Below are 27,505 nucleotides of genomic sequence, written 5' to 3'. Positions count from 1 at the left end.
GGGTTGTTGTGGCGTTGACCTCTTTCTTGTATGAAGCACTTTCACGGATGTTCCTTTTCAAACATGATTTTGCTACTACTTAAATACATTCATGACACACGGGATGGGGTAAAAGCATATCAATTCACATAAATGGTCGCTAGGCCACTGTTTGGCAATCTACCACAGCTGTTTGTTGTTGTTGTTTTTTTCTGCATAATGCATAAAAATATCTTCATACATCTTCAATAAATTATGTCTTTTTTTATGTCTCATTGAAATCAAATGGAGACAGGTTATCACACACATACACGTGTACAAACATACTACAAAATTTCTTTGTATTTTTTTCATGCAGTATTCAATGAAAGCATGTTAACTGCCAACTTCTGGTGATTATACTACTTTCAAAGTAATACACCATTGCAAAGAATATTCCTTGATATATAAACAATGGTGAACAAAAAAAAAAAAATGGCAAGAAATGTTTGTGTGCACACAATGAAAGGCACCACAACAAAACTGATAATGAAAAAATGAGGAAATTGCATTTTTTTTTTTGGGACAACTTGAATCTAAACAGGTTTCCCCTGCAATCTTCTGGTATTTCCCTTAAGTGCTAGATAATCATAGAATAACGTAGTTGCTTTAAATGGAGGTCCACACACTTGTTTTGAGCACAAAAAAAGGTCCTTTTTCCGCAAACAACTGCTGAAAGTGAATAGAGTGTTTTATTGCCTTTTGGCAAATGTACATACAGATTTAAAGCATCTGGCATCATGAAGTAGTTTACATAAAACTTGATTTTGAATTTACATGTTTTATGTTTTTTTTTTAAATGATTTGCTTAAAGCACACCACTGCTGCCAAGTGACTTTAACCATGGACCTCGTGATTGACAAACTTGTTCCTGTTGCATAAAAATATGCAATCAAGCATAAGTCAGAAAAATCAAACATAACTCAGGTATTAGCCAATCAGAATTGAGAATTCAGAGATTTATGTTTGATCTCAACTTTCACACAAAACATGGCCCTGTAGTCTTATCCCCTAAGCCACAGCATTTAACAAATGGCACCATAGCTTCATAAGTTGACGTAGAACTATTGTTGCACAACAAGCAATGCATTCTCTTATTTGACTGCATCCATGCAATACTTAATTTCAAGCATCTTGCACCATAAGAACAAAGGTTTCACGCTTTAGATTATTTTAGTTACAAAATAACCAATGCAGGTGCAGAGCCATCCCGAAGCACTGCAGGCCCATCCAAAGCACTTTATGTTGAGCCCATTTCCTTAATTCAGAAAATGCTGCACAAAAACATCCTCGTTTGTGCTGTGCCTTGAGTAGAGGCAAAGATCTGAAGCATAGCGACTGGACAGCTGTTCTGCACACAGAGCAACTGCTCACCAACTCCACATATCCTCATGGCTGCATGTCCCACACACAGACTTTGATGTTAGGTTTCACTCTTTGAGTTCTGGCATCACATACACCAAGACAGTCCCTCCATTGCATAGTCCCTAGTCAACTTGACACATTGCTGCGGACTGCCTGTCCCACACATAACATTTCACGTAGGGCTTCATTTCCCACGAAAGTGCTACAACTTGCCCACGCACAGTACCGTAGTCTCTGCATTGCAAAAAATCCCTAGCCAACTGCTGAATACCGCATGTCCCACACATAGCATTTCATGCTGGGCTTCACCTCCCTTTAACAAGCACTATGACTTTGTCGTCAGCCTCTGGAGTGCATAGTCTTTGGCTGACGAGACACAGTGATCGGGGCTGGCCCCCGTCACTCCTCTTCCCCTGGCAAAAGTCTCCGAGCCGAACCCTTTCCCACTGATGGACGCCAGCACATGATTCAGCCACTCATTGGCCTGCAGACCAGTATGCACCAAGCACTGCAGAAGATACACAGATCAAAAGCAAAGTCCAAATAAAAATGATTGCAAATGTACACTCTGACATCATGAATTCCACAACTACACACACATATACATATAGATGAACATTTAGAGCACACCATCATAGTATGAGAAATTAAGACACTTCGGACATCTCATTACATGCTCTGCAGCAAGAATCAAACTTATGCTTGGTAAGACTTATATCTATCCCACACATCATTAAATACATTGAACGTTCCTTTCATTTCTAATTAACATAGTTGGAGAGAGACCAAACCTCATCAATCTTAAACAATTTTACCCTTATAAAGAGCTTAACAGGGGGCATATGATTACTTCACTTTAATATTGTAAGTCTAAAATTAATCTTTCTACTTATTTTTGGTAGGCCTAATGGTACATATGGCAGACTCTAAATGATATGCAACAAACAGGACAACAATCGACTCTCATTATTCAATGAAGTCGCTGAGACTTTGCTAGAGCAGCAGCAGCATCAAAACCACAACAATTATCAAAATGCCATGTTCCAGTGGAATCAGAATTCATTCATTTACTTCCTTATTATTTGTAAATCAAGCTCTTTACACACTAGACTGAGAAAAGTGTGGAGGCGAACAAGAAAGCAGAAGAAAAAGAAGGAGGACTGCATGAAGACGAAAATAGGGATGAGGAAGAAAAAAGGAGAGGAAACAGAAAATGGAGAACAAGAACAAGAAGGACAAGAACACAAACAAGTGAAAAGAAAAGTAGAAGAAGATTTAAGACGAAGAAGACAATAGGCGCGGTCAGACTGGCAAAAGATCGAGAAGTTTAAGATCGCGAAGTCTTCGCGATCTTTTGTCGTGCGGTCACACTGGCAGCCAAAACTTCTCAATCTTTGGATTGAGCAGTTTAGGTCATCGGTGCGAGCTCGCGATAAGAAATAAAGAGGTTTAAGAGCACCCCTTCTGATGGCTAGTGATGTAACAATGCACGCCTGTACATGGCAATGGCCTCGCGCTTCAGACAAGCAAACACCCCTAGAATATCCTCCTGCCTTACCTCAGGTACACAGCACACACAGAAAACTTTGTCTTTCTCAGAGCTGAGGAGTAGAAGAGGTGTATCAGGGAGCTCAGCCAGTAAGGCCTGCTGAACCTTTAGGAGCACCTGAAAAACAAACACAACATGAAAAATCAGAGCTACAGCACATTAAAAACATCCATTCCAACTAATTCTTCTTTCCCCATGACAACACATTATCAGTCTGCACTGAAACACATGGGGAAAGTCACTAGCATAAAGAGTTCATGCATAAATCACACTTTATTCCCAGTGTAATATCCAACTTCTAACATTTTCCTTGCCTAATCTATTACAACCTTACTTTGCTTTATCTCATTTGATTACATTTGATTATATCTAATATTTATTTTATAATACACTCACTGTCTGCATATCAGATCTCAAGCATTCTAGTTAGGTGATACGCTATCAGCGTATCACCTATTGTGATTGTCAAAATCTCTCTTTATTAGGTGATACGCTATCAGCGTATCACCTATTGTGATTGTCAAAATCTCTCTTTATTTCTTTTTATTCTTCTTTCTTTCTGGACAATTTTGTGTCATCAATATCTCAAGAATGACATTACGGAATAACATGACATTTTCAGGGAACATGTCTCATGACAAAATCTAGCCACAATAAGGTTTTCATGACAGTAACATATCTATGACGTCATCTAGGCGCCATTTTGTGATTTTCGGACCATGTTACATGATCGATCATAACTTCATAACTAAAGGTCATTTCTGTATCATTTTCGGTGGACATTAAGTTCAGGTCACGCTCTATCTTACATTTTAATGCTAATTACCTAGGACATTATTACGCGCGCGTACGCGCGCGTCAAACTTTTAAAAGGCTCAAAACAACTTACCAATGGGAAATCTCGAAGTTTCAGACAATTTTAAGCGTTTCGCGCGTTCGCGTCCGTCCGCACATTTTCGCGCGTAGTGCGCGTAAGCAAAATGAAAATGCACATTTTTTGACAGATTTGGATTCCTGATACATTAAGCAACAATATCCTTTGATTTCCGATCAATTTTGACCTATAACAAAGGAATGCGTTGGCGTTAAAGTTGAAATTTCGTGTGCGCGTCTATGTGCAAATATAGCGAAAAACATGTCTGTTTATTTCGCCATAGCTCTTTAAAACGTCTGGTTACCCTATGTTTTTATTGCATATTACAAAAACATATGAATTGGAAATAACGTTTCAAGTATCAATATCTCCATGAATACATTATGACGTCATCATATCATCATCTGAAATCAAAAAAGTGGAAATAATTTTTTTAAGGTACTGTTTCTGACATTTATTTGCTCGTATCTCTGTTGTTTAAGCTCAATATTATCCCAAATTCAGATATGTTGTACTTTGAACATTTACCTTTCAAGTCCATGTCATAGTTTTGAAATTTGATGACGTCATCATGCTTTAAATTGTGTTTAAAGGTAAAGACGCAAAATCGGACAAGTTTACGTGTTATGTCTATGGGAGGTGATTTTTTTAGAAACCATGCATTGACTTGACAACGTTTAAGCACCTTTATCTCAGCTGATTTTGCTTCATTTCCTCTGAAACTTAAGTATGTTGTAGCTGTGACAATAAGCTGCAGTAATCATGCATTTTATTCTTTGAAATCTCCTCATGAGGTTGACAATTTTGCAATTTAAAACTGAAAATGAGAATGGAATGCGGACGAAATGATTCCTGATTCATCTTTCACGTAGATAAGTTTACGTTCCTCTAATTTTCTCGTCGAGACGTATGGCCGAGTGGTTAGAGGCGTCGTCTCAGAAACGTGAGGTTGCACACGTACGGGTTCGATCCTCACAGGAACACGAAAGAAAATAATTATTTTTTTTTTACTTTTTTTTTCTTCAATGGAGTACTACACCTTCGTCCATGTAGAAATCACATTTGCATGTAAACAGACCTATACGCACACACTCACACAGTATACCTTTGTTTTGCGTTGGAGACTGCATACTTCGACTGCTGCAAAATTTTTTAGGCTGGCTTTTCAAAATAATCTTGTATCAAAATGAAATTTGTTCATATCAATTCAGTAACACAATGTAGTCGTGGTTACTTTGTGCTGATTTATACGTGTAACAAGCTATACATAGTAAAAAAGGTATTTGAATTGTTCCTTTAAGTCAGTCTTCTGTATTGATGATTATTTGTCATTTAGTGGTTTTTGTGGAGTTTCAGATAGTGATAAAAAGTATGGATGATAAGTGCAGCGATAATTCCTACAGTTAATTCAAAGTTGAGTTACAGAGGTTTGATACATACATTTAGCATAGTGTGTGTGTGTGTGTGTATACGTGTGTATACAGGTTGGCCATATGACAGATTCTAGACAATTAATCTTAATCTTAATTAGCAAACGTGATCAGCTATGGAACTGAATATAGTACTAATGTATGATGTTAACGATTCAAATTAAACTGTGACGAGTTTAAAGGGATAGCTTAACTGTGTGTAAAAATAAAGCAATTATAAGGAAATTTTAGGGGAATCTGATAACCATGCCTATAATAATTTCATACAGGTACTTATAGCTGCCTCATATTCGTATGATCGATCGTTATGTCAATAGCAAACTGACAACATACAATGAATATGGTATACATTGAACAACTGTCTTTGAAGTCCATATCGATGTTTTCTAATTTGATGACGTCATCATGCTAGAAGTTGTGATTAATAAATGGCAAGATACCGAAATCAGCGAATATTATACGTTATGTCTATGGGAGGGGATTTTTGTTTTTCAACCATGCATTGCCTCGATAACGCTCGAGCACCTTTACCTCACTTGATTTTGCATCATTTTCTCTGAAATTTAAGTATGTTGTAGCTGAGACAATAAGCTGCAGTAATCATACATTTTACTTCTTTTCAAATCTCATCAGGTTGACAATTTTGCAGCTTAAAACTGAAAATGAGAATGGAAGGTGGACGAAACGATTCCTGATTCATCTTTCACATAAAAGCTTACGTTCCTCATATTTTCTCGTCGAGACGTATGACTGAGAGGTTAAAGGCGACGTCTCAGAGACGTGAGGTTGCACACGTGCGGGTTCGAACCCCATAAGAGCACGAAACAAAATACTTAGCTATTTTACTTTTGTTTTCTCTTCAATGGTGTATTACACATTTCGTCCATGTAGAAATTACGTTCGGATATAAACGCACCTATACACACAAACACACACACACAATATCCCTCTGTTTTGTGTTGGAGACCACATTGCTTAGACTGCTGCAAATTTTTGCAGGCTCACTTTGTCAAACCGATCATAGTTTGTAATGACGACGACGGAGGTGTTGTACTTTGAACAATTGTCTTTCAAGTCCATATCATTGTTTTGTACATTGATGACGTCATCACACTGAAAATCGTGATCAAAGGCAAGGTATCAAAACCAGCCGATTATAGATTTTATGTGTATGGGACGTATTTTTCCCAATTTGCCAGAAATGGCCTAGCGACATCAGTCGTTACAAGGCCGTATTTCCGTCTAGCAATGCAATACGTGTTCACGCGGCCACGTTTGTTGAGTGGGCATTGACTTTTCTCCTGTTATATCTATACATTTTTTTTTCTTACCATTTCCGTGGATGTCCCGTGGCCGAGTGGTTAGAGAAACGGTTTCGCATGCACGCTCAATATAACTTCAAGGTGCCTATATCACATTCTTTTCTTTGTCGATCACAGATGACCGACATCTGATGCCCCAAGCGTATCACCTAACTTGTCCTCAGTGTGACAAGTTTCATATCTCGTTTCTTTTTATTCTTCTTTCTTTCTGGACAATTTTGTGTCATCAATATCTCAAGAATGACATTACGGAATAACATGACATTTTCAGGGAACATGTCTCATGACAATATCTAGCCACAATAAGGTTTTCATGACAGTAACATATCTATGACGTCATCTAGGCGCCATTTTGTGATTTTCGGACCATGTTACATGATCGACCATAACTTCATAACTAAAGGTCATTTCTGTATCATTTTCGGTGGACATTAAGTTCAGGTTACGTTCTATCTTTCTTTCTTTCTCTGATGCTAATTACCTAGGACGTCATATAGGACGCGTAAGCGCGTGTCAAACTTTTAAAAGGCTCAAAACAACTTTCCAATGGGAAATCTCGAAGTTTCAGACAATTTTAAGCGTTTCAAACGATTTTGCGCGTGCGCGTCCGTCCGCGCGTTTTCGCGCGCACAGCGCGTCAGTAACATGAAAATACACTTTTTTTGACTGATTTGGATTCCTGATACTTTGAGTAACAATATCCATTGATTTCTGATCGATTCTGACAAATAACAAAGCAATGCACTTGCGTCAAAGGTCAAATTTCGCCTGCGCGTCTATGTGCAAATATAGTGAAAAAACATGTCTTTGTTTATTTCGCCATAGCTCTTTAAAACGTCAGGTTACCCTATGTTTTTATTGCATATTATAAAAGCATATAAATTGGACATAACGTTTCAAGTATCATTATTTCCATAAATACATTATGACGTCATCATATCGTCATCTGAAATCAAAAAAGTGGAATTAATTTTTTTAAGGTACTGTTTCTGACATTCATTTGCTCGTATCTCTGTTGTCTAGGCTCAATATTATCCCAAATTCAGATATGTTGTACTTTGAACATTTGCCTTTTAAGTCCATGTCATGTTTTTGATATTTGATGACGTCATCATACCTTAAATTGTGATTAAAGGTAAAGACGCAAAATCGAACAAGTTTACGTGTATTGTCTATGGGAGGTGATTTTTTTTAAAAGCATGCATTGACTTAACAACGTTTAAGCACCTTTATCTCAGCTGATTTTGCTTCATTTCCTCTGAAACTTTAGTATGTTGTAGCTGAGACAATAAGCTGCAGTAATCATGCATTTTATTCTTTGAAATCTCCTCACCAGATCGACAATTTTCCAGATTAAAACTGAAAATGAAAATGGAATGTGGACAAAACGATTCCTCATGTATCTTTCACATACATAAGTTTACGTTCCCCATATTTTCTCGTCGAGACGTATGGCCGAGTGGTTAAAGGCGCCGTCTCAGAGACGTGAGGTTGCGGGTTCGAACCCCACAAGATCACGAAACAATTTTTTTTTTTATTTTACTTTTTTTTCTTCAATTTTGTATTAGATATTCGTCCATGTAGAAATCACATTCGTATATAAACGCACCTATACACACACACAGACACACACACACGCCATATCCCTCTTTTTTGTGTGTTGGAGACCACATTGCTTCGACTGCAGCAACATTTTGCAGGTTGACTTTTTCAAACCGATCATATAGTATGTAATGACGACGACTAAGGTGTTGTACTTTGAACAATTGTTTTTCAAGACGATGTCATTGTTTTGTAATTTGATGACGTCATTACACTGAAAATTGTGATTAAAGGCAAGGTCTCAAAACCAGCCGATAAGTTTTATGTCTGCGGGATGTATTTTTCCCAAGTTTCCAGAAATGGCATAGCGACCTCAGTCGTTACAAGGCCGCTTCTCCGTCTACCAATGCAATAGATGTTCACACGGCCACGTTAGTTGAGTGGGCATTGACTTTCCCCCTGTTATATCTATACATTGTTTTTTTTTTTGTCTTACCATTTCCGTGGATGACCCGTGGCCCAGTGATTACAGAAACGGTTTCGCATGCACACTCAATATAACTTCAAGGTGCCTATATCACATTCTTTTCTTTGTCGATCACAGATGACCGTCATCTGATGACCACAAGCGTATCACCTAACTCGTCCTCAATGTGACGAGTTTTCATGTCTCGTTCTTCTTTCTTTCTGGCACATTTTGTGTCGTGAATATCTCAACATTGACATGACGGAATAACATGACATTTTCAGTCAACATGTCTCATGACAACATCTAGCCACAATAAGATTTTCATGACAGTAACATATCTATGACGTCATCTAGGCGCCATTTTGTGATTTTCGGACCATGTTACATGATCGATCATAACTTCATAACTAAAGGTCATTTCTGTATCATTTTCATTGAACATAAAGTTCAGGTCACGCTCTATCTTACTTTCTAATGCTAATTACCTAGGACATCATTACGCGCGCATTAGCGCGCGTCAAACTTTTAAAAGGCTCAAAACGACTTCCCAATGGGAAATCTCGAAGTTTCAGACAATTTTAAGCGTTCCGCGCGTTCGCGTCCGTCCGCGCATTTCCGCGCGCAGTGTGCGTAAGCAACATGAAAATGCACATTTTTTGACAGATTTGGATTCCTGATACATTAGGTAACAATATCCATTGATTTCCGATCAATTTTGACCTATAACAAAGGAATGCGCTGGCGTCAAAGTTGAAATTTCGTGTGCGCGTCTATGTGGAAATATAGCGAAAAACATGTCTTTGTTTATTTCGCCATAGCTCTTTAAAACGTCAGGTGACCCTATGTTTTTATTGCATATTACAAAAGCATATGAATTGAAAATAACGTTTCAAGTATCAATATTTCCCTAAATACATTATGACGTCATCATATCATCATCTGAAATAAAAAAAGTGGAATTAATTTTTTGAGGTACTGTTTCTGACATTCATTTGCTCGTATCTCTGTTGTTTAAGCTCAATATTATCCCAAATTCAGATATGTTGTACTTTGAACATTTGCCTTTTGAGTCCATGTCATGGTTATGAAATTTGATGACGTCATCATACCTTAAATTGTGATTAAAGGTAAAGATGCAAAATCGGACCATACTACGTGTTATGTCAATGGGAGGTGATTTTTTTTCAAACCATGCATTGACTTGACAACGTTTAAGCACCTTTATCTCAGCTGATTTTGCTTCATTTCTTCTGAAACTTAAGTATGTTGTAGCTGAGACAATAAGCTTTAGTAATCATGCATTTTATTTTTTGAAATCCTATCATCAGGTTGACAATTTTGCAGTTTAAAACTGAAAATGAGAATGGAATGTGGACAAAACGATTCCCGATTCAGCTTTCACATACATAAGTTTACGTTCCTCATATTTTCTCGCCGAGACGTATGGCCGAGTGGTTAAAGGCGACGTCTCAGAGACGTGAGGTTGCGGGTTCGAACCCCACAAGATCACGAAACAAAACACTTAGCTATTTTACTTTTTTTCTTCAATTTTGTATTACATATTCGTCCATGTAGAAATCACGTTCGTATAAACGCACCTATACACACACACACAGACACACACCATATCCCTTTTTTGTGTGTGTTGGAGACCACATTGCTTCGACTGCTGCACAATTTTGTAGGCTGACTTTGTCAAACCGATCATAGTATGTAATGACGACGACGGAGGTGTTGTACTTTGAACAATTGTCTTTCAAGACCACGTCATTGTTTTGTACTTTGATGACGTCATCACACTGAAAATTGTGATTAAAGGCAAGGTATCAAAACTAGCCGATTATAGGCTTTATGTCTACGGCGCGTATTTTTCCCAAGTTGCCAGAAATGGCATAGCGACATCAGTTGTTACAAGGCCGCATTTCCGTCTAGCAATGCAATACATGTTCACGCGGCCACGATTGTTGAGTGGGCATTGACTTTTTCCCCCTGTAATATCCATACATTTCTTTTTTGCCTTACCATGTCCGGGGATGTCCCGTGGCCGAGTGATTAGAGAAACGGTTTTGCATGCACGCTCAATATAACTTCAAGGTGCCTATATCACATTCTTTTCTTTGTCGATCACAGATGACCGACACCTGATGACCCCAAGCGTATCACCTAACTCGTCAGCGTGACGAGTTTCATATCTTGTGTAAATTGTATTAAATATTCTCAAATGACAATTATCAAACACATTTTATTATCTATTCATAAAATACATACCATGTCTACAGTTGAAAAGGAAACATGGTCAAAATACCTTTTTAACAATCTTACAAATCACGTTGTGTAAATATGCTTCCCACATGCAGTCAATGAAACATGTAAAGCAACAGGGAAATGGATTCCATGAAAACAGGAAAAAAAAAGAGAGCATGTGGAATAATATCACAGCAAACACACAAGGAGAATTAATGGTACTCTAAAGCAGATGAAAGAAGACTCAGTCTATACATACTGTGTTGTCTATGCCATCACCAGCATACTCTACAAGGCATTTCTGGTTGGCTGATTCCATGGCATTAAACTGACTGTGCAATCTATCAGCAACCTGTGTACAGAACAGAGTAGAGGTCAGTATGTGGCTGTTACAATACCGTCTTATTTCCCCAGGATAGCCTGTACTGTAAAATGAGGCATGTTCGCGAACATTTTAACTTCGCACATTTCGCGAGAGCCAAGATTCGCAAAATTAAAATGCATGTGAAAGTTCTTGTCTACACCATATGCACTGAATGTTAGAGGCAACTCGTGAAAATTTCATGCCACCAAAAGGCCGTCGGCTCCAATTCGCAACAATTTCATGCCACAAAAATATTGTGTTTTACAGTATTCGGTTTTAAAACACAGCACTGAGAAGTTCCTGATGTAGGTGATTACACACTTGCTTCTCACAAGCAAGTCACGGTGGCAAACATTAGCAATGACCTATATTAACCTTTGAACTTTACTTGTGAGTTTGGACTGCAACTTCAACAATGAGTTTCCTAAGTCCATCTCTGACACAAAGCTGGTCACAACTAGACTAAAAGTTGGACCATTACAAATCTCCAGAAAACTGTGTAGGAAAATTGTAGCATCTGTGATATAAACAACAAAATATGGACAGACAAAGGAATAAAAAGGACATAAATTTGAGTTAAATATGCAAAAGACACTTCTTGGCAAAATGATAAATACCATGGGCTCTATCTACAAATGTAGAAAATGTCACTGGTAATTGAACATAGCAGTCTCCAGGCGTCATTTCCTGAAGCATTTCGTCAGATATTTTTTTTCCTGACAAACTTTTATAAGCTACTGAAATCCTTGCATCTGATGATTGGCTGAGGGCAAATTCGTCAGAAAAATATGTGATGAAAAGTTTGATGAAATGCCCCTCAGAAGGTGAAGCAATTACAAAGGAATCAATACACAGAGTGTTTTCACTCGTCATGTCCGCTGAAATGAATAGTGATTAGGACAGCTGTGTGTCCAGTCATTACGGCCACTGACCTCTTTGGCCAGGGTCTTCTTCCCCAGCTTGGAGGCCTTCTTCAGCGAGGCCTGCAGCGCCCCCACTCTCCTCAGAATCTCCCTCTTCTTCCAGACGTCGAATCGGGCGCCCTCCAGCTCGGCGACGAAGCTGTCGACGGACTGCGCAAGCTGCTCCTTCGTCAGAAGGCTTTCTGGGGTTGATACAACCTGAACCTATGATGCGTGGACAAGAGGCAGGAGGTTGGATGTCCCATTGCCATAGTAACAAGCATGACAGTGCGTGAGGGAACAGTATGTTGTTATCTTTTTTAAAGGTTTTTAAAACTTTACAGCTAAGCATGGTGGGAAAAGTTACCTCAATCTTACATAACTTTTGTAACTGAACATCAGCCTACTCCTTCTCCCCCCCCCCTACAAAAAAAAACAAAAAAACAATAGCACTCAATTTACATATACAGTATAACTCTCCTGAGAAGCCTCTATCTCAATGTATTTCCACTAAAGTGGTATGGAAACTGAATTCAAGAATACTGGTTTATTGGGTAAAGACTTTTGGCATCACAGTTTTCCTCATCAAGATATGTTTTACTTCTTACAGAGAGACTGTACACATATGAGCATATTCTCACTTTGTGCAAAGGAATACAAATAAGACTTGCACAACACACTTGACTTATGCAGGTGAAAATCTGTTACAATGGAAAAGTGGCATGGAAACATTTGTTGCATATTTCTGGAATGCATAAATCCTAAAAATGACATAGACATCCAGTCTTCCCTAATGAACACGCAGCCCGGGAATATGGTGACATGGTTTTGGCCACAAGATCTATGACAGCTCAAAATGACACAATGTCAGCTGACAAGAAGCATTGTACAAGGCTAGAAAGATCCATGCTATCCAATTGGTCACTAACTCATCACATGACATTTGCTATTCATTTAAGAGAGCACCTCATCTTTCACGTCGTGCAAAATCTTGTACCATTGCACTAATGACCATTCACTCTTGTTCTTATTTTATTCATCAAGACATTACAGATTCAAAACAGTCTCCACATAACTTAAACGCAACACTGAAATGCATTTTTTGAGAAACTGTGCAGCATGGGGAGTTTTCTTTTCCCACCTGAGTTTCCAGAAGGCTCAGCTGCTGGTGGTATTTGTTGGCAGCGTAGTCTGCTGACGTCAAGTCGTTGTCCGTCACTACTGTCAAACGCCGTATGCCTTTGCTAACTGCCTTCTCCGAGACGATCACAAGTCTTCGAATGTGACTGGTGTTCTCAACATGACTGGATTAGTAGTATACGTTAAGAAATCACAGCATTAGAACTGAATTTTAAAAAAAAACAAGGAAAAGTAGAAATTACGCGGTGCGTAATATATGTCCCCGCCGGAAGTAGCATTTTGTAGCAAAATGTGCAATATAAGTCAACAATCAAGGTCAAAGGTCAAAGAAGTCAAAGGTCAAAATTCTGTGTAGAAGTTTTGAAGCTCTCACCTAGTGCCATCACATAAAGCAAACGGAATCGAAATCGGGTTAGAAATGGCGAAGGAGTAGCATTTTGTAGCAAAATGTACAAGCTAGGTCAAAAATCAAGGTCAAAGGTCAACATTCTGTGTAGCAGTTTTGAAGCCCTCACCTAGTGCCATCACATAAAGCAAACGGAATCTAAATCGGATTAGAAATGGCGAAGGAGTAGCATTTTGTAGCAAAATGTACAATATAGGTCAAAAATCAAGGTCAAAGGTCAAAGAAGTCAAAAGTCAAAATTCTGTGTAGAAGTTTTGAAGCCCTCACCTAGTGCCATCACATAAAGCAAACGGAATCGAAATCGGGTTAGAAATGGCGAAGGAGTAGCATTTTGTAGCAAAATGTACAATATAGGTCAAAAATCAAGGTCAAAGGTCAAAGAAGTCAAAAGTCAAAATTCTGTGTAGAAGTTTTGAAGCCCTCACCTAATGCCATCACATAAAGCAAACGGAATCGAAATCGGGTTAGAAATGGCGAAGGAGTAGCATTTTGTAGCAAAATGTACTATATAGGTCAAAGGTCAAGGTCAAAGGTCACGACTGAAATTCTGTGTAGAAGTTTCAAAGCTCCCATGTAGTGCTATCATATAAAGCAAACAGAATCAAAATTGGCTCATAAATGACAGAGAAGTAGCAAATTGAACATTTTGATCACACACGGACGCACGGACGGACGCACAGACACACACACGTACGGAGCCCGTTTCATAGTCCCCTGCTCGAACTCGTTCGGCGGGGACAAAAATGCTATCACTGGAGTAACCTACTCTCTCTTATGACACATACATGTAGCTTGATTTGGTGTTCAAAACTCAATTTTCATTTCTTCTTTTTTTTTTTTCTACTCTGCATGTAGGCAGAAAACATGATCTGAACAATTGTGATTGACGTTATATCACTCACGTGCCACCACAGAGCTCTGCCGAGTTTTCCAACCCCAACGTTGCATCCTCCTCATCCAAATGTCTGACCTGGGTTCCGACGGAGAGGATGGTCACCGGGTCTGGGTAGGTCTCCCCAGCAACGCTTCTGACCCCTGCCAATCCCTGGGCTGTCGCCAGGGGAACGGCTTCGCGATGGACGGGAAGGGCTGCAGCGATTAGGTCGTTGGCGATACTGGAGATTTGTTGAAGCTGCGAATCTGACAACGGGCCCTAAAAAGAATAAAATGCCAGCAATTGGACTAAATTCTAGAATTGGCAATCTTCTCAAAATAATGAATGTTATCTACAAATCATTGTTATTTGATTAAAAGACAGCTAAAAACTCACAAATCAGTGCTTTTCTAACTATTAACGGAAAACTCTCAAAACTCTGCTCATCAGAGCTGAAGTCATTGGCTAACAAGCAGGGCTGCCCACATTCACCAATCAACACCAAGAAGATTTCACAAAAGCGCCCAGGGAGATATTTGTGTATTGCATGCATCTAAATGGGCAAAAACAATTCTCAAATCACATAGACTCTCATATTCATCTATCCAGACATGAGGGTATACTGAAGTTTTCTGGAGGCCTCCTGTCGAATCTGGGAGACCTGGCACTTTTGTAAATGAGATACACGCTCAGGGTGAAGACTAAACCATGGCAAAACTACACGGCAACATGGCAAAAATAAAATATACAAGGATACCTGTGATACAAATGCACACACACATATATTGCACGTACATATGCACGTACAATGAATGCATAATTCATGCGTTTGATGTCCACTTATACTTGACTGCCAGTGGTAATCAAAGCAATTTTTTAGCCATACACAATTTCTGTTATTTTGAAGAATAGATACGCATTCATGGAAATATACACAGCCAATGAAGCTGCCTACCTCGGCGGAGAAATCGAATCTAAACCTGTCTGGCGCCACCAGTGACCCTTTCTGCTCGGTGTTCCCCAGGACGTATCTGAGGGCAAAGTTAAGGAGGTGGGTACCTGTGTGATTCTTCATGAGGGCCTCTCTTCTCTCCTGTTGGAAGAAGATGAAGAAACATGACACAAAATAACCACATCTTCCATTACAAAACCATTCAAAGAATGTCCTCTCCTTTCTTGTCATTAGGGAGCTTTAGATTTGCAGCGCGGACGTTTGAGACGACGCTTGAGCTGGACGTTCTCCTCTTCCCTGCATCATGTTGAAAAGACGCTTTAGATTACACAGAGACGTAACTATAAAAAATAAAATGGCACCCCAACATAATCGGTGCATGAAATAGCTCTCTACGTCGTGAATTGGGCGGACATAAAAATAGCACAGAACGCGTAGTGAAAACTCAGATGACACGAGCTATTAGATTGACTTTGATACGCGAATCTGCGCATGCTCAGAACAAGTTTTTTCCCCTCTTAACGTCCCCGTCGCAAAAATCTAAAGCTCCCTAATGTCTGATTGCTATGCCTACTATGGTGTAATTGTCAACACACTCTCAAAACACTTTTCATGATAAACCTTCTTTTATTTCAAGGTGTGAAGCATTTACAAATGTACACTGTTCACATCATCTGTGAACATGTTGAAGTCATATTGTAATGCCAGATATTTTCATGGCATGCAATTTTCGCAAATAGAAGCGAAGGTTCAATGCCCTTTATCGGAGCATGAAATTTTCGCAAAATGTCGCTGGCATTCTATGCATATAGTGCATTTTAATTTTGCAAATCTTGGCTCTCATGAAGTTTGTGAAATCAAAATGCAAGGGAACATTCCTGGTTTTACAGTAATAAGAAAGTGTGCAAAGGGCAGGGTAATACTTCAATGAAAATGTCAACTGGACTACATGGTGTGCATTTTAAGCCGTAAAATTAGGCACCTGCATGATAAATACAAATACAAACACATACACTGTACACAAACACACACATATGCAAGATAACAGTGGAGTATGTATCAAAACCAGATCTGATTATGATTTGATAATGAAACTTTGTAAGCAAAGAAAGATTATGAGAACAAAACAAAGCAAAATATGAGAACGCGCAAAAAGTTTTTGCCAATGTTCAATTTCTTCACAGTGCGGATAATATGCCAAACTGGAAAACTTTTTATTTTAGTTGATTTTTTTTTGTGTGTGTGTGAAAGAGTCTGCATATATACATACAATCAAACATGACAAAATACATGTATAAACCACCGTACACAGCATCAAGATTCAAAATATGCAAATGACCCCAGACTACTGGAAAAAAAAAAAATCAAATCCTGAGCTCACACACCTCATTGATGTAGAGACTGACATGGTCTCCGATGGCAAGATTCTCCACTGAGGTTCCAAGATGTAGAACATAGCCACCATGGGATTGCACATTGGACACAGTAAACACCAGCTCCTGTTAGACATGGAACAAAATATTTGTAGGTTACAGCATACTAATGGCGTGCAGGTCCGAGTGCATCAGTCCAAACTGTGTGTATAAGGTAACTATGGAATGCTTAACCCACGAGGCGAAGCCAAGCGGGTTTAGGCTAAATTCCATAGTTACCACATGCACACGCACAAAGACGTGTGCATCATTTGTATTACAGAATGGGGACAATTTTCTAGCCAGAAATCCATTTCTCAATCATGACGTACGGACAACCCGAAAACATAATGTCTCCGGCGCCCTTTGGGTGGAGGCATAAAAAGATCATTTATTTGGACAAAGAATTGATACCACAAACCAAATACAACAGATCCATAGGACTACTGGCACATATGAAAGAACACATCAAGCACTTTATGACATAAAGAAATGTGTGTATTCCATTTACATGCTGAATTTATTAAAATATAGTTGGTCGGCTGAGCTACCTCATCATCAGCTGACATGAAGCACCCCTCGTCCCACTCTTGACCTCCCTGCTCGGCGTAGAAGGACGTTCGGTCCAGGATGATGCCGCACTCCTTCCCACTTTTCACCCTCTCCACGAAACCATCAGCAGTCTTCAGGGCAAGGATGTGGGCGTGAACGTGTGGAAAGACTGTGAGCAGAGAGAGTGAATATTTCTAAGACAAGGGGTATGTTTCACAAAGATGTACTTATATTTAAGTCTGCCTCAGATTGCACTCAAGTTACAGATGGCCATCACTGCCCATACAAAATTGGAAACCATCCTGAAATCAGAAATGGTATGAGTGGTCTGGCACAGGGCATAAGCAAGCAACCATTCATAAAACAAGTCCAACTTAATTTGAATTAAATCTTTGTAAAACAGCCCCCTACCCCCCCCCCCCACTCCCAGTAAAGTTTGGCTTCCTCTCCCTAACACAATCAATGTATTATGTGCCATGCACATGTTTCTCACTACAGGGTGAGTCAGGAAAAAAGCTTACACTCACAACATCGCCATTTACCTTCACAAATCAACCATGAACAAATGGTTATCATACATGTTCTGAAAGACTGTTTTATTTCAAATCATTTGGTATCGTTCTTATGTGATACAAGTTCATGTTTGGATAAACAGGAGACATTGATGTAGAGAGTGCAAAAATGTATTTCGTATGTTTATTTCAGAAGCAAAGTCACACACACACATCTACACACCAGGAACACCCACACTAATATACATACACCTGTACACAACACACACTCTCACATTCACATCACATCGAACTGATAGAACATCCTTTGGGAATAAAAGAGGCAACCACTATCTATTCTTTCTCACTGTCTTGTTTTGAGACGTTGCATGACTACATAATTTTTGTCTGTCTGAAACCAAGTCATCATAATGAAATGAACACTTCTGTACAAGTGCACATTTCCCATTTACTGTCATATAAAAATGGAATTTAAATTCAATCATAATGCCAAGATGAAAGTTTTGTGCACTATAAACATAACAATGACAACAGAGATACACAGAGAGAGAGAGATGGGAAGACAATCAGAAAAACATAACGACAGACAGACAGACAGAAAGACAAACACACACACACACACACAAAGACACACATACACACACACAGAAGACAAAGACAGGAAGAGAGAAAGTTATGTATCTCGTGACATCTCCAGCAGTACACAACTCACCATATTTGCCATGCTCCTTGTGATGGTAGTCGTACTTGTAGGTGTCGTCCGTGGCCCGCACGGACGCCGTCTGTAGGTGACCGAGGTCATTGGTGTCCAGGGATATCTCTCCCGATACTTGAATATTCTTGACACCACCTCTTGACGTAATCTTCCAGCAGAAAGATCAACAAAATGCGAAATTAAATACTGTCCAACACCAAAATGTCATCAGAGAAATTGATGATACAGATAGATACATTGTATACATGTACATGAAGATGCAAATACAGAAATAATTATACTGATCTTTCCACCTGGCAAGAAGGATACATCACAGCTAGACATAATAAATTGTAATGCTAGAAAAGTTCAACATTGCACATTATATACTAGGTCATATACTGCATGGATGGTTGTGAGTGATTTGGGAAAGGGGCATGGGGTGTTAAAGGGGAATACATACAATTATTCTACATGCAAATCTATGGGAAGGGAACTTAAATTGCATTGCATATCACTGACTTGCACTGAATGGTAAGTGTTTCATATGATAGTACGAACTCTCATCTCACCTCCCTAGACTTCAGCCGACATTCCTCGAAGCCGTCCAAGTCGACAGTGAGCCCATGCTCATTGGCAATCAAGGTGGTGAGATCTACTGGAAAGCCATAGGCATCATACATTCTCCACGCAATGTCACCTGTTAAAAATAGTGCACAAATGTAACTGATTACTTTATATTGGACAGGAGCTCAAAATGTAGGCATAAAGAAGCCTAAAATTCTTTTCCTGGCTACAATTTAAGAAACATACTACTTGCATTAAAAAAAAAAAAAAGAAGAGAAGTTTATAATGCATACTAAGATCTTCACCCTACTGAAAAAAAAAAATACCCTAAGCATATATACCGAAAAATAAATGGAAATCAAAGCCAATTATTCTGTAATTGACCAACAGAAATCTATTGAACATTTAGTCAATAATAGCATATGAACAATTTCATCATAATGGCTCACTCTGAATTTCCTCTTATTCATGTGCATAGTATTTGTCATCTATCTTTGTATAGAAACTGAGAGAGAAAAGAAGAAACAAACAACCCAGGGTATCTTTGCAACTGACCTTGTTCTGCAGAAATCCATTTTTAGAGGATTATGTCAAATGTGTACAAGAATCGAATCTTGAAATGCACAAAGCAGAAAGGGAGACACAACATGACAGTCGCCTGACCAAATCTTCTATGATGCTATAAACCTGTGCCATACACTTGTATCGATTGTCTTTTATGCTTTTTGTGATACTGGCAAACTTTTCATTGATCACTTTATATCTGTCCTTCAGAGATTTCATTCTGGGGGGGGGGGGGGGGTATTTCATGAAGCATTTTGTCCGACAAAGCTGTCGGACAAACATGCTCTCAGCCAATCAGATGAAAGGATTTCAGGAGCTTGTAACAGTTTGTCAGAAAAATAAACTTCTCAAAAAAAGTCCTGTAAAGTCCAATTTGATGTATCATATTTCTCTTAAGACTACATCATTTCATTCAAATGTGACATCATAAGAAAGCCTGATTAATCTTCTTTACAACGACAACTCACTTGTTTACATTATGCATTCCTGGAATGCACAGTATGACTGAGTATGAGGAAAGGTCAAATGTGAATGCTGCAAAATATGTAGAGCAAACATGTTATGTCTAACAGTATAATTCCCACTTGCTTTGTCATTTCAGGGAAGGAATGTGCTTGAAAAGAACGCAATTGTAAGATTATCATTAGATTCAATGCTTCATCCATGAATCAAAAACTGCAGTAGTATCTGCAGATTAAAATCAAACATAAAGGTTGACCAAAAAGTCATCTATTGTCTAGGAAATGGGAGTTTTTGAAAGTGCTCTCATTTCAGCATTGCTTATTCCTGTGGCCCTTTTTCATCAAAACTTTACATTATCAGTGGCAGAATTGTTGTGACTTTTCACTTTTGATCTATCCCCATATTCAGCTGTTTTGCACATTCCAAGAATGTCCAATCGTAGCAAGTGAGGTGTCATGTTAAAGATAATTAATCACGTTTTCTTATGATGTCATATTTAATGAAGATAATGTGGGTATAAGAGAAATATGATATATCAAACTTTAATTGCAGAACTTATTTTGAGGAGTTTATCTGACCAAAATGCTTCATGAAATGCCCCCCCAGATAACGTTCTCATGGAGGTAAATGATCTGTCTAGGCAGAGGAAGGCAGGATATGACTGGAAAGAGGTTTGGTTTACAATGAAAGAAATAGAATGTGCTCTACCTGGCAGGACTTGGCTTGAGTTGAGAGTGGTGAGGGCTTTCTTGAGGTACTTCTCGCCCTTCCTGAGAGTTGATAGAAACTGCTGTTCTTCCTTGTCGAGGAGATCGCTGATATACTGCGGGTTCTCCTCCAACTCGGGGTACGTGTTCCCCTGTAACGATTCATGGATTGAAATCAAATTGACAACAAAACTGCTAACTGAAACAAAATGTGACCCTGCATCACAAACCCAACAAAAAGTCTCCAGACATGGATCTTTAGTTGAGGGCCGATTCCGAAAAAAGCACACTCTAAGTTTTAGAATGATGTATAACTCAATTCAAATGGACTCCCCTATCTAAACCTATCTAAATACAGGAAAGAAAGCACACACTCTGGAAAAGTGTGAATTGAGAAAAGAGGCTCTGATGTATAAGGTGTATTCAAGCGCTTAATCTTTACCAAGCCATGCAGCTGTGCGATGAAAGGGACAAAACACAGGATGTAACCCACTGGAGCAACAACAATGAAGGGATTATCAGATTAGGCTGAAATTAAGCATGATCCATCACACATTCTGTCCATGATTAATGGCAACTTTCAAAGCAGAAGCTTTATCCTTTTAAAAGTTATTAGACCTGAAAGTGAAGAGTATGCACAGGATTTCAAGAAATGAAAAGGGGGCCTCTAAGACATAGCTGATCCCTCTACTCTCCCCCAAAAAGGTTTGTAGAAAAACTGGTGAAAACAAACTTTCCAATTCATGTTATGATCCCAAACTAAAGAATAATGTAGAAGGATAGCTCTTTCAGAAAATATTAAAAACTCGAGATTGACTCGGTTGACTCATTTCACCCTATTTTGGCTGGATTTACCATTGATAATATCAAATGATTGAGGCATGTAAATGTACTTGCTACAATGGTTTTGCGTGAGTTTTTAACCATTTAATCTCCCCCCCAAAAAAAAAAAAAAAAAAAAAAAAAAAAAAATTGTAAAGCATGTCTGAACCCTCATGGGATGCATTTTAAAAGAAAAACAACAAACACTACATATTCTCTCAATTCAAACATAACCTTCCCATATTCTTAACCCTTGAGACTTCAGCTTTTATTACTGTGTTACTATCCACAACTATAGACTTCCAAGAGGAAGCTATGTGAGAAAGAGAAGTGGTTAATTGTACTTACATACCTAGAACACACAGGGAGAAATAAGTACCCATCAAGTACCAAGTGCTTATGACAGGGCTTGGCTCCTCTTTTTTGCAACATACATAGGACTACATAGGTGTCACCACTTTGGGCCCTCCACTTTTCTTACCCCGGAAATGGCACTAGAGATAGAATGAAACCTTGAAGTGTGAGCACGGCACGGCCTTTGGTTTTGCTCTGAAGACCTTTTTTATTTTGGCTAGTCAGCTGAAGAAAGCTGGAAGTGCACCATAGGTTGTGCTGAAGGCCTTTTTTTTTTTCTTCTTTTTTTTTTTTGCTTGTTTAACTGATGAAACCCAGAAGTGGGCCCCCCACTTTTGAAAACGTGGTGCCGGCGTTGATGATATATAAGTCCATGAAAGTGATGGTTCGTGCCCCGACTAGGTCTATTCATAATCATATGCTTATCCATTGATATCAGGAGATCTACCAGACTTGATTGATTGTTTGATTGATTGATTGATTGATTGATTGATTGATTGATTGATTGATTGATTGACTGACTGATTGATTGATTGATTGATTGATTGAGCTATACCTCATCCTTTCATTTCTTGTATAAGCCATATATTTAGCGAGCCAAAATTTCTGCCAATCACGACTTCCCGACGATTTCACGAGTGGTTGAATTCACAATCGTGGAGTACAATACTTGCTTAAATCTCATTCACATTGGGAGCAGAGTTAATATTTTTGTGTGTCTTTAAATTCTCAAATAGCACCTGACTCGAGAAAAATAAAAACCTCGCAAAATATTTGGCGCATACAGTACTATAGGAAAGGACCAGCAGGGCCCTAGTTCACATACATGGGAACTATATCGAGTCAAACAAGGAGTCCAGAGTTGGGACAAATTCAGATCAGTTCCCATTGGGAAGGATACATACATGTACATGTAGACATGATAGATGGTTCTAGAGTGTGGCAAGGTGGGTGAAAGATACTTGTATTGTTCGCGAATGGCCAAGTAAAACAGTCCCTAAATTCTGACGACTGATTGACCTATAAATGTGACCGTGCATCACAAAACCAACAAAAAGTTGCGCCCCTTGATTATACATGAGGACTAAAAAAAAAGTGAAATTGGTCAAGCAAGTCAATCTTGAGTTTTAAATATTTTCTGATAGAGCTATTCTTCTTCTACATTATTCCTAAGTTTGGCATCATAAAAGGAATGGGAAAGTATGTTTTCAGCAATTTTTCTACAACTTTTTTTTGAAGTAGTGAGATCAGGTATGTCTTAGAGGCCCCTTTTCATTTCTTGAAAATCCTTTGCACACTCTTCACTTTCAACTCTAATAACTTTTGAAAGAATCATCCTACTGCTTTGAAAGTAAGCATTAAACAAGGACAGAATGTGTTAACAGAGCGTGATCAATTTCAGCTTAATCTGATAATCCTTTCATTGTTGTTGCTCCAGTGGTTAACATCCTGTTTTTTGTCCCATTCATGGCACAGCTAGTGTGGTTTCGTAAAGATTAAGCGCTTGAATAGACCCTGTACTTCAGAGCCTCTTTTCTCCGTTCACACTTTTCCAGTGTGCATGCTTTCTTTCCGATATTTAGATAGGTTAGGAGAATCCATTTGAATTGAGTTATACATCATTTTAAAGTTTAGAGTCTGTTCTTTCAGAATCTGCCCTTAGTCCATGTCAGGCGACTTTTTGTTGGTTTTGTGATACAGGGTCACAAATTGTCACTAAGATCAATTGAGTTGAACTTAGGATTAATTTTAGAGCTCAGTGAAACAGCTTGGTGCAACAGGTAAAGACAGGTAAAGGTAACAAGTAAAGATCGGTATCAACGTCTGTGCAGAAGTGTGAGTGTGGGTATATAATGTGATAGAAGAAATTGTTCTGAACATGGTGCACAATGTGGAAATGGTTGGTACAGCAGCAGGGGCGGATCCAGGAATTCCGAAGAGGAGGTGCCTTTACAAAATTTAAGCGGGGGGTGTTTCTTTTTATTTCTTTAGTTTAAAAAAAATAATAATGGGGTGGGGGCATGCGCAAGTTGTACTCTCCCCTGGATCTGCCACTGCAGCAGTCTCCTCTTTTCTTACCAGTGATTGCACAACGAGAGGGACAAGGCTGCCCAGCGTGCCGGGTTTTGCCTTCAGCTTCTCCGTGGCGTACCGCACTGCCCTTCGAATGACCCTCTTGATCACATAGCTAAACCAGGGAAAGGAACAAAAATGAGAAAAAAAAAGGGGGCATCTGTCAGGTAATACAGTATAACCAAAACAGAGTCCTCGCTTGGTGATACAATTGAACTTTCTGAAAATCTTGCAATGATTGATGAAAGGAAAGAATAGTCTCATTGGTAGAAAGACGACTGTGATGTGTTTACAACGCACCCCTACACTACTACTGCTGATAGAAATGTTCATACTTGACAACTTATCTGCCCGATGAGCATTCATTGATAAAATGCCATACTGTAAAAGTGGAAATTTTTTTCATGTGTGGATGGATAAGATAAATCTTGTGTAGTTTCAATTCATGGTCAGTCACAACAATTGAGTGAGCATTTTTTACAGCTCACCAGTGCTAAGGCGGCAGCACACACTATGGTTAATGATAACTGGTCTGCATTACATCAGCGAAATTATTCACGCTAAATAACTACCAAACGTGACGAAAACTACAAATAGTGCATCAGTTACTATCCTACAACATACCCACCTTAAAATAAAATACATGAAATAATATTACATATATCTAGCATAAATTTTCACACATCTATATTCTTATTGCACCAATTTTGTGTTCTGTGAAATGCATGGAAATTCATATCATGTGAAAATTTCCAGTTTTACAGTAATAATCGAATAGTTGTTCTCACTGACCCGCGTTTCTGAGAGTCTGGCCGGCAGCCATCGGCTATGGCAACGGTTAGCATCCTGACATGGTCAGCCACAGCCCTGTATGCTGTGTCCACGTGGTCAGAGTCCTTCTCGCCTACAAAGCCTTGGTAAGGCCGTACTGGACATTGCTGCATCACAACACCAAGGAGAATAAACAGAGAGATGAAAGAAGGTAGAAGCAAGACCATACATACATGTAAGGGGGTCTGCAGAGTACATCTCATCAAAACAAAAGCCTTAGGAAGAGTCGGCTTTCCTCCTGGTCAAGCAGCTCTTCTTATAAAAAGGTAGAATGCTTAGTGATGTAAGCAACATCACACAGAAATCAGTGCATGGGACTGAACCATGCATCAACCTCTTATTCTACTATGAAAATATGTCAGTTACTTAGAGTAATGTCACATGAAAGTACATGAAATATCCCTAACAGATGATTCTTGTTAAGTTTGGTCACAATCTACTGACCTGTTTTCAAGAACATGACAACTAAGACCTAAGATAATTTGGAGCATTTGGCCCTGCCATAAGCCCTACCTCCCCCCCCCCTCCCCCCATGGGTCACCACCACTTGTACAAACTATGATCCCCTCTCCCCCACTGATGATTCCTGCCAAGTTTGGTTAAAATCCAACTCCCTGTTTTCAAGAAGATGATAATGTGAAGAGCTTGTAGCTCTGATGAGCTAAACACATGGCTGTTGGTTACCTACCTCTTCTAGCTTCTGAATGAGTGGCCTGAAGAGGTCTGTGTCATAGTTGGACTCCATCCCTTGCATGATGGACACCAGTCTTTCCAGTCCCATTCCTGTGTCTACATGGTGCTTGGGAAGACCATGTAGGCTACCAGTCTCATCTCTGATGTCAAGGCGATTGGACAAAAGGAAATGCACACACAAGAAAACAAAGAATCATATTATGCTTGATTAAAGCAGACAGGAACAAAAACAAAAACAAAATCATAATGCCCCAAAGACACCTATAACCACATAGCATCAACAAATGCCTTTGCACCTAACTTTTCCCAAGAAAAAAAAAATATCTCAAGACTCTGATCTTGCAATAATCTTTAGAAGTTTTATCCTCCAGAAATTCCTTATCTACTCTTCCAACATAATTAAGAAAACCTACTCTATATTCATCTTGATCAGAAAAGCAAGTAAAACAGAGCAGTCTACCATTCCTCTAACTTTCTTCAAAAGTTTGCAGCTGTAGTCATACAAAGTAACTCACTCAAAGGGTGTTAAGCTACTTGCTCTTCAAAACTTTGGTAGGCTTAAGCATATCATGATTATTTATCATGATTATTCATACCATTATTTCTTAAATCGTTGAAGTGGAGCTTTGTGTGGGAGATCAGAAAAAGTTTTTGGAGGTGAAAATGAAAAATCTGTCTTCTCTGTAACAAAACATCCCCGCAAGCACAATCAGGATAATTATCGCAGGTTCACTTCAGCCAAAGTAAAAACGGCATATGACCAGTTATGACTGAGGAGTGTGTTTGTGTATGTGTGTGTGTGTGTGGGGGGGGGGGGGGAGGGGGGGGGAGGGGGGGGGCAATTGGTGAATTTGGGAAGGAGGAATTTCTATTCCATTTAAGGAAAGAAGCCCTTCTGCACAGGTTAATCATCAGCATGTTTTGTATTCTACCCCACCTGTAGAACTGCATGAAGACCAAGTTCCAGATTTCCACCACATCCGGATTGTCCTGGTTGACGAGGTGTCCCGCATCCCTGTTACCACGGCGATCAAAATGAATCTCTGAACAAGGTCCACAGGGCCCGACAGCACCCATCTCCCAGAAGTTGTCTGTCACGCCAAACGGGAGAACTCTCTCCTTTGGGACACTGTTTAGGAAAACAGATTGAATATGGAGGCAAATTCAGTCATTGTTTCATAGTACTTTTAGGTAAAAGAAACTGTCAGTGCAACTTACATCATCGCACACAAGTTTTCACTAATCAATGCTACAGTATTGTACACAGGAGTCATAGCTTACACCTTTGTATTGAAATGGGCTGTTATTTCAAAATCACATGATAAGTTTAATGATGTAAACTGATGTCTATGGGGAGAATTAAGGCATATATGTGACCCTGCAGCACAAAACCAACAAAAAGTCGCCAGACATGGATTTTTTTTTGTTAAGGGCAGATTCTGAAAGAGCAGACATTAAGCTTTAAAATGATGTATAACTTGATTCAAATGGACTCTCCTAACCGATCTAAACAATGGAAAAGAAGCAAACACTCTGGAAAAGTTTGTACTGAGAAAAGGAGCTCTAAAGTATAGGGTCTATTCAAGCATTAAATCTTACAAGGCCGTACTCTGTGCAGTGAATGGGACAAAAAACAGGATGTAAAACTTGATAGCAACAACAATGAAGGGATTATCAGGTTAAGCTGAAATTGAGCATGCTCTATTAACACATTTCATCAATGACTGTAACCAACTTTCAAAGCAGTGGCACCATCCTTTGTAAAGCTATTGGAGTTAGAAGTGAAGAGTGTGTAAAGGGGTTTCTAAGAC

At 39.0% G+C, this 27,505-nt stretch overlaps 1 protein-coding gene across 1 annotated transcript in view; it reads right to left on the bottom strand.

The window, feature by feature from the left end:
• Nucleotides 1-1,045: 1,045 nt before the first annotated feature.
• LOC140245081 (alanine--tRNA ligase, cytoplasmic-like) overlaps nt 1,046-27,505 on the bottom strand; it is a 29,172-nt gene continuing 2,712 nt past the window's right edge. Inside the window, exons 4-19 of the mRNA XM_072324681.1 lie at nt 26,632-26,823; nt 25,690-25,834; nt 24,963-25,108; nt 24,177-24,285; nt 20,923-21,073; nt 19,194-19,321; nt 18,640-18,790; nt 17,415-17,584; nt 16,837-16,950; nt 15,455-15,592; nt 14,528-14,778; nt 13,221-13,383; nt 12,110-12,304; nt 11,073-11,165; nt 2,942-3,049; nt 1,046-1,891 (exon numbers count right to left, since the gene is read on the bottom strand). Of these exons, the coding sequence (XP_072180782.1) occupies nt 1,709-1,891; nt 2,942-3,049; nt 11,073-11,165; nt 12,110-12,304; nt 13,221-13,383; nt 14,528-14,778; nt 15,455-15,592; nt 16,837-16,950; nt 17,415-17,584; nt 18,640-18,790; nt 19,194-19,321; nt 20,923-21,073; nt 24,177-24,285; nt 24,963-25,108; nt 25,690-25,834; nt 26,632-26,823 (2,437 nt within the window). The 3' untranslated portion in view covers nt 1,046-1,708. The remainder of the gene's footprint in view (nt 1,892-2,941; nt 3,050-11,072; nt 11,166-12,109; nt 12,305-13,220; nt 13,384-14,527; nt 14,779-15,454; nt 15,593-16,836; nt 16,951-17,414; nt 17,585-18,639; nt 18,791-19,193; nt 19,322-20,922; nt 21,074-24,176; nt 24,286-24,962; nt 25,109-25,689; nt 25,835-26,631; nt 26,824-27,505) is intronic.

This window comes from Diadema setosum, chromosome 22 (assembly GCF_964275005.1).
Source record: "Diadema setosum chromosome 22, eeDiaSeto1, whole genome shotgun sequence".
NCBI lineage: Eukaryota > Metazoa > Echinodermata > Echinoidea > Diadematoida > Diadematidae > Diadema > Diadema setosum.
This window is presented reverse-complemented; position numbering and strand designations above follow the sequence as displayed.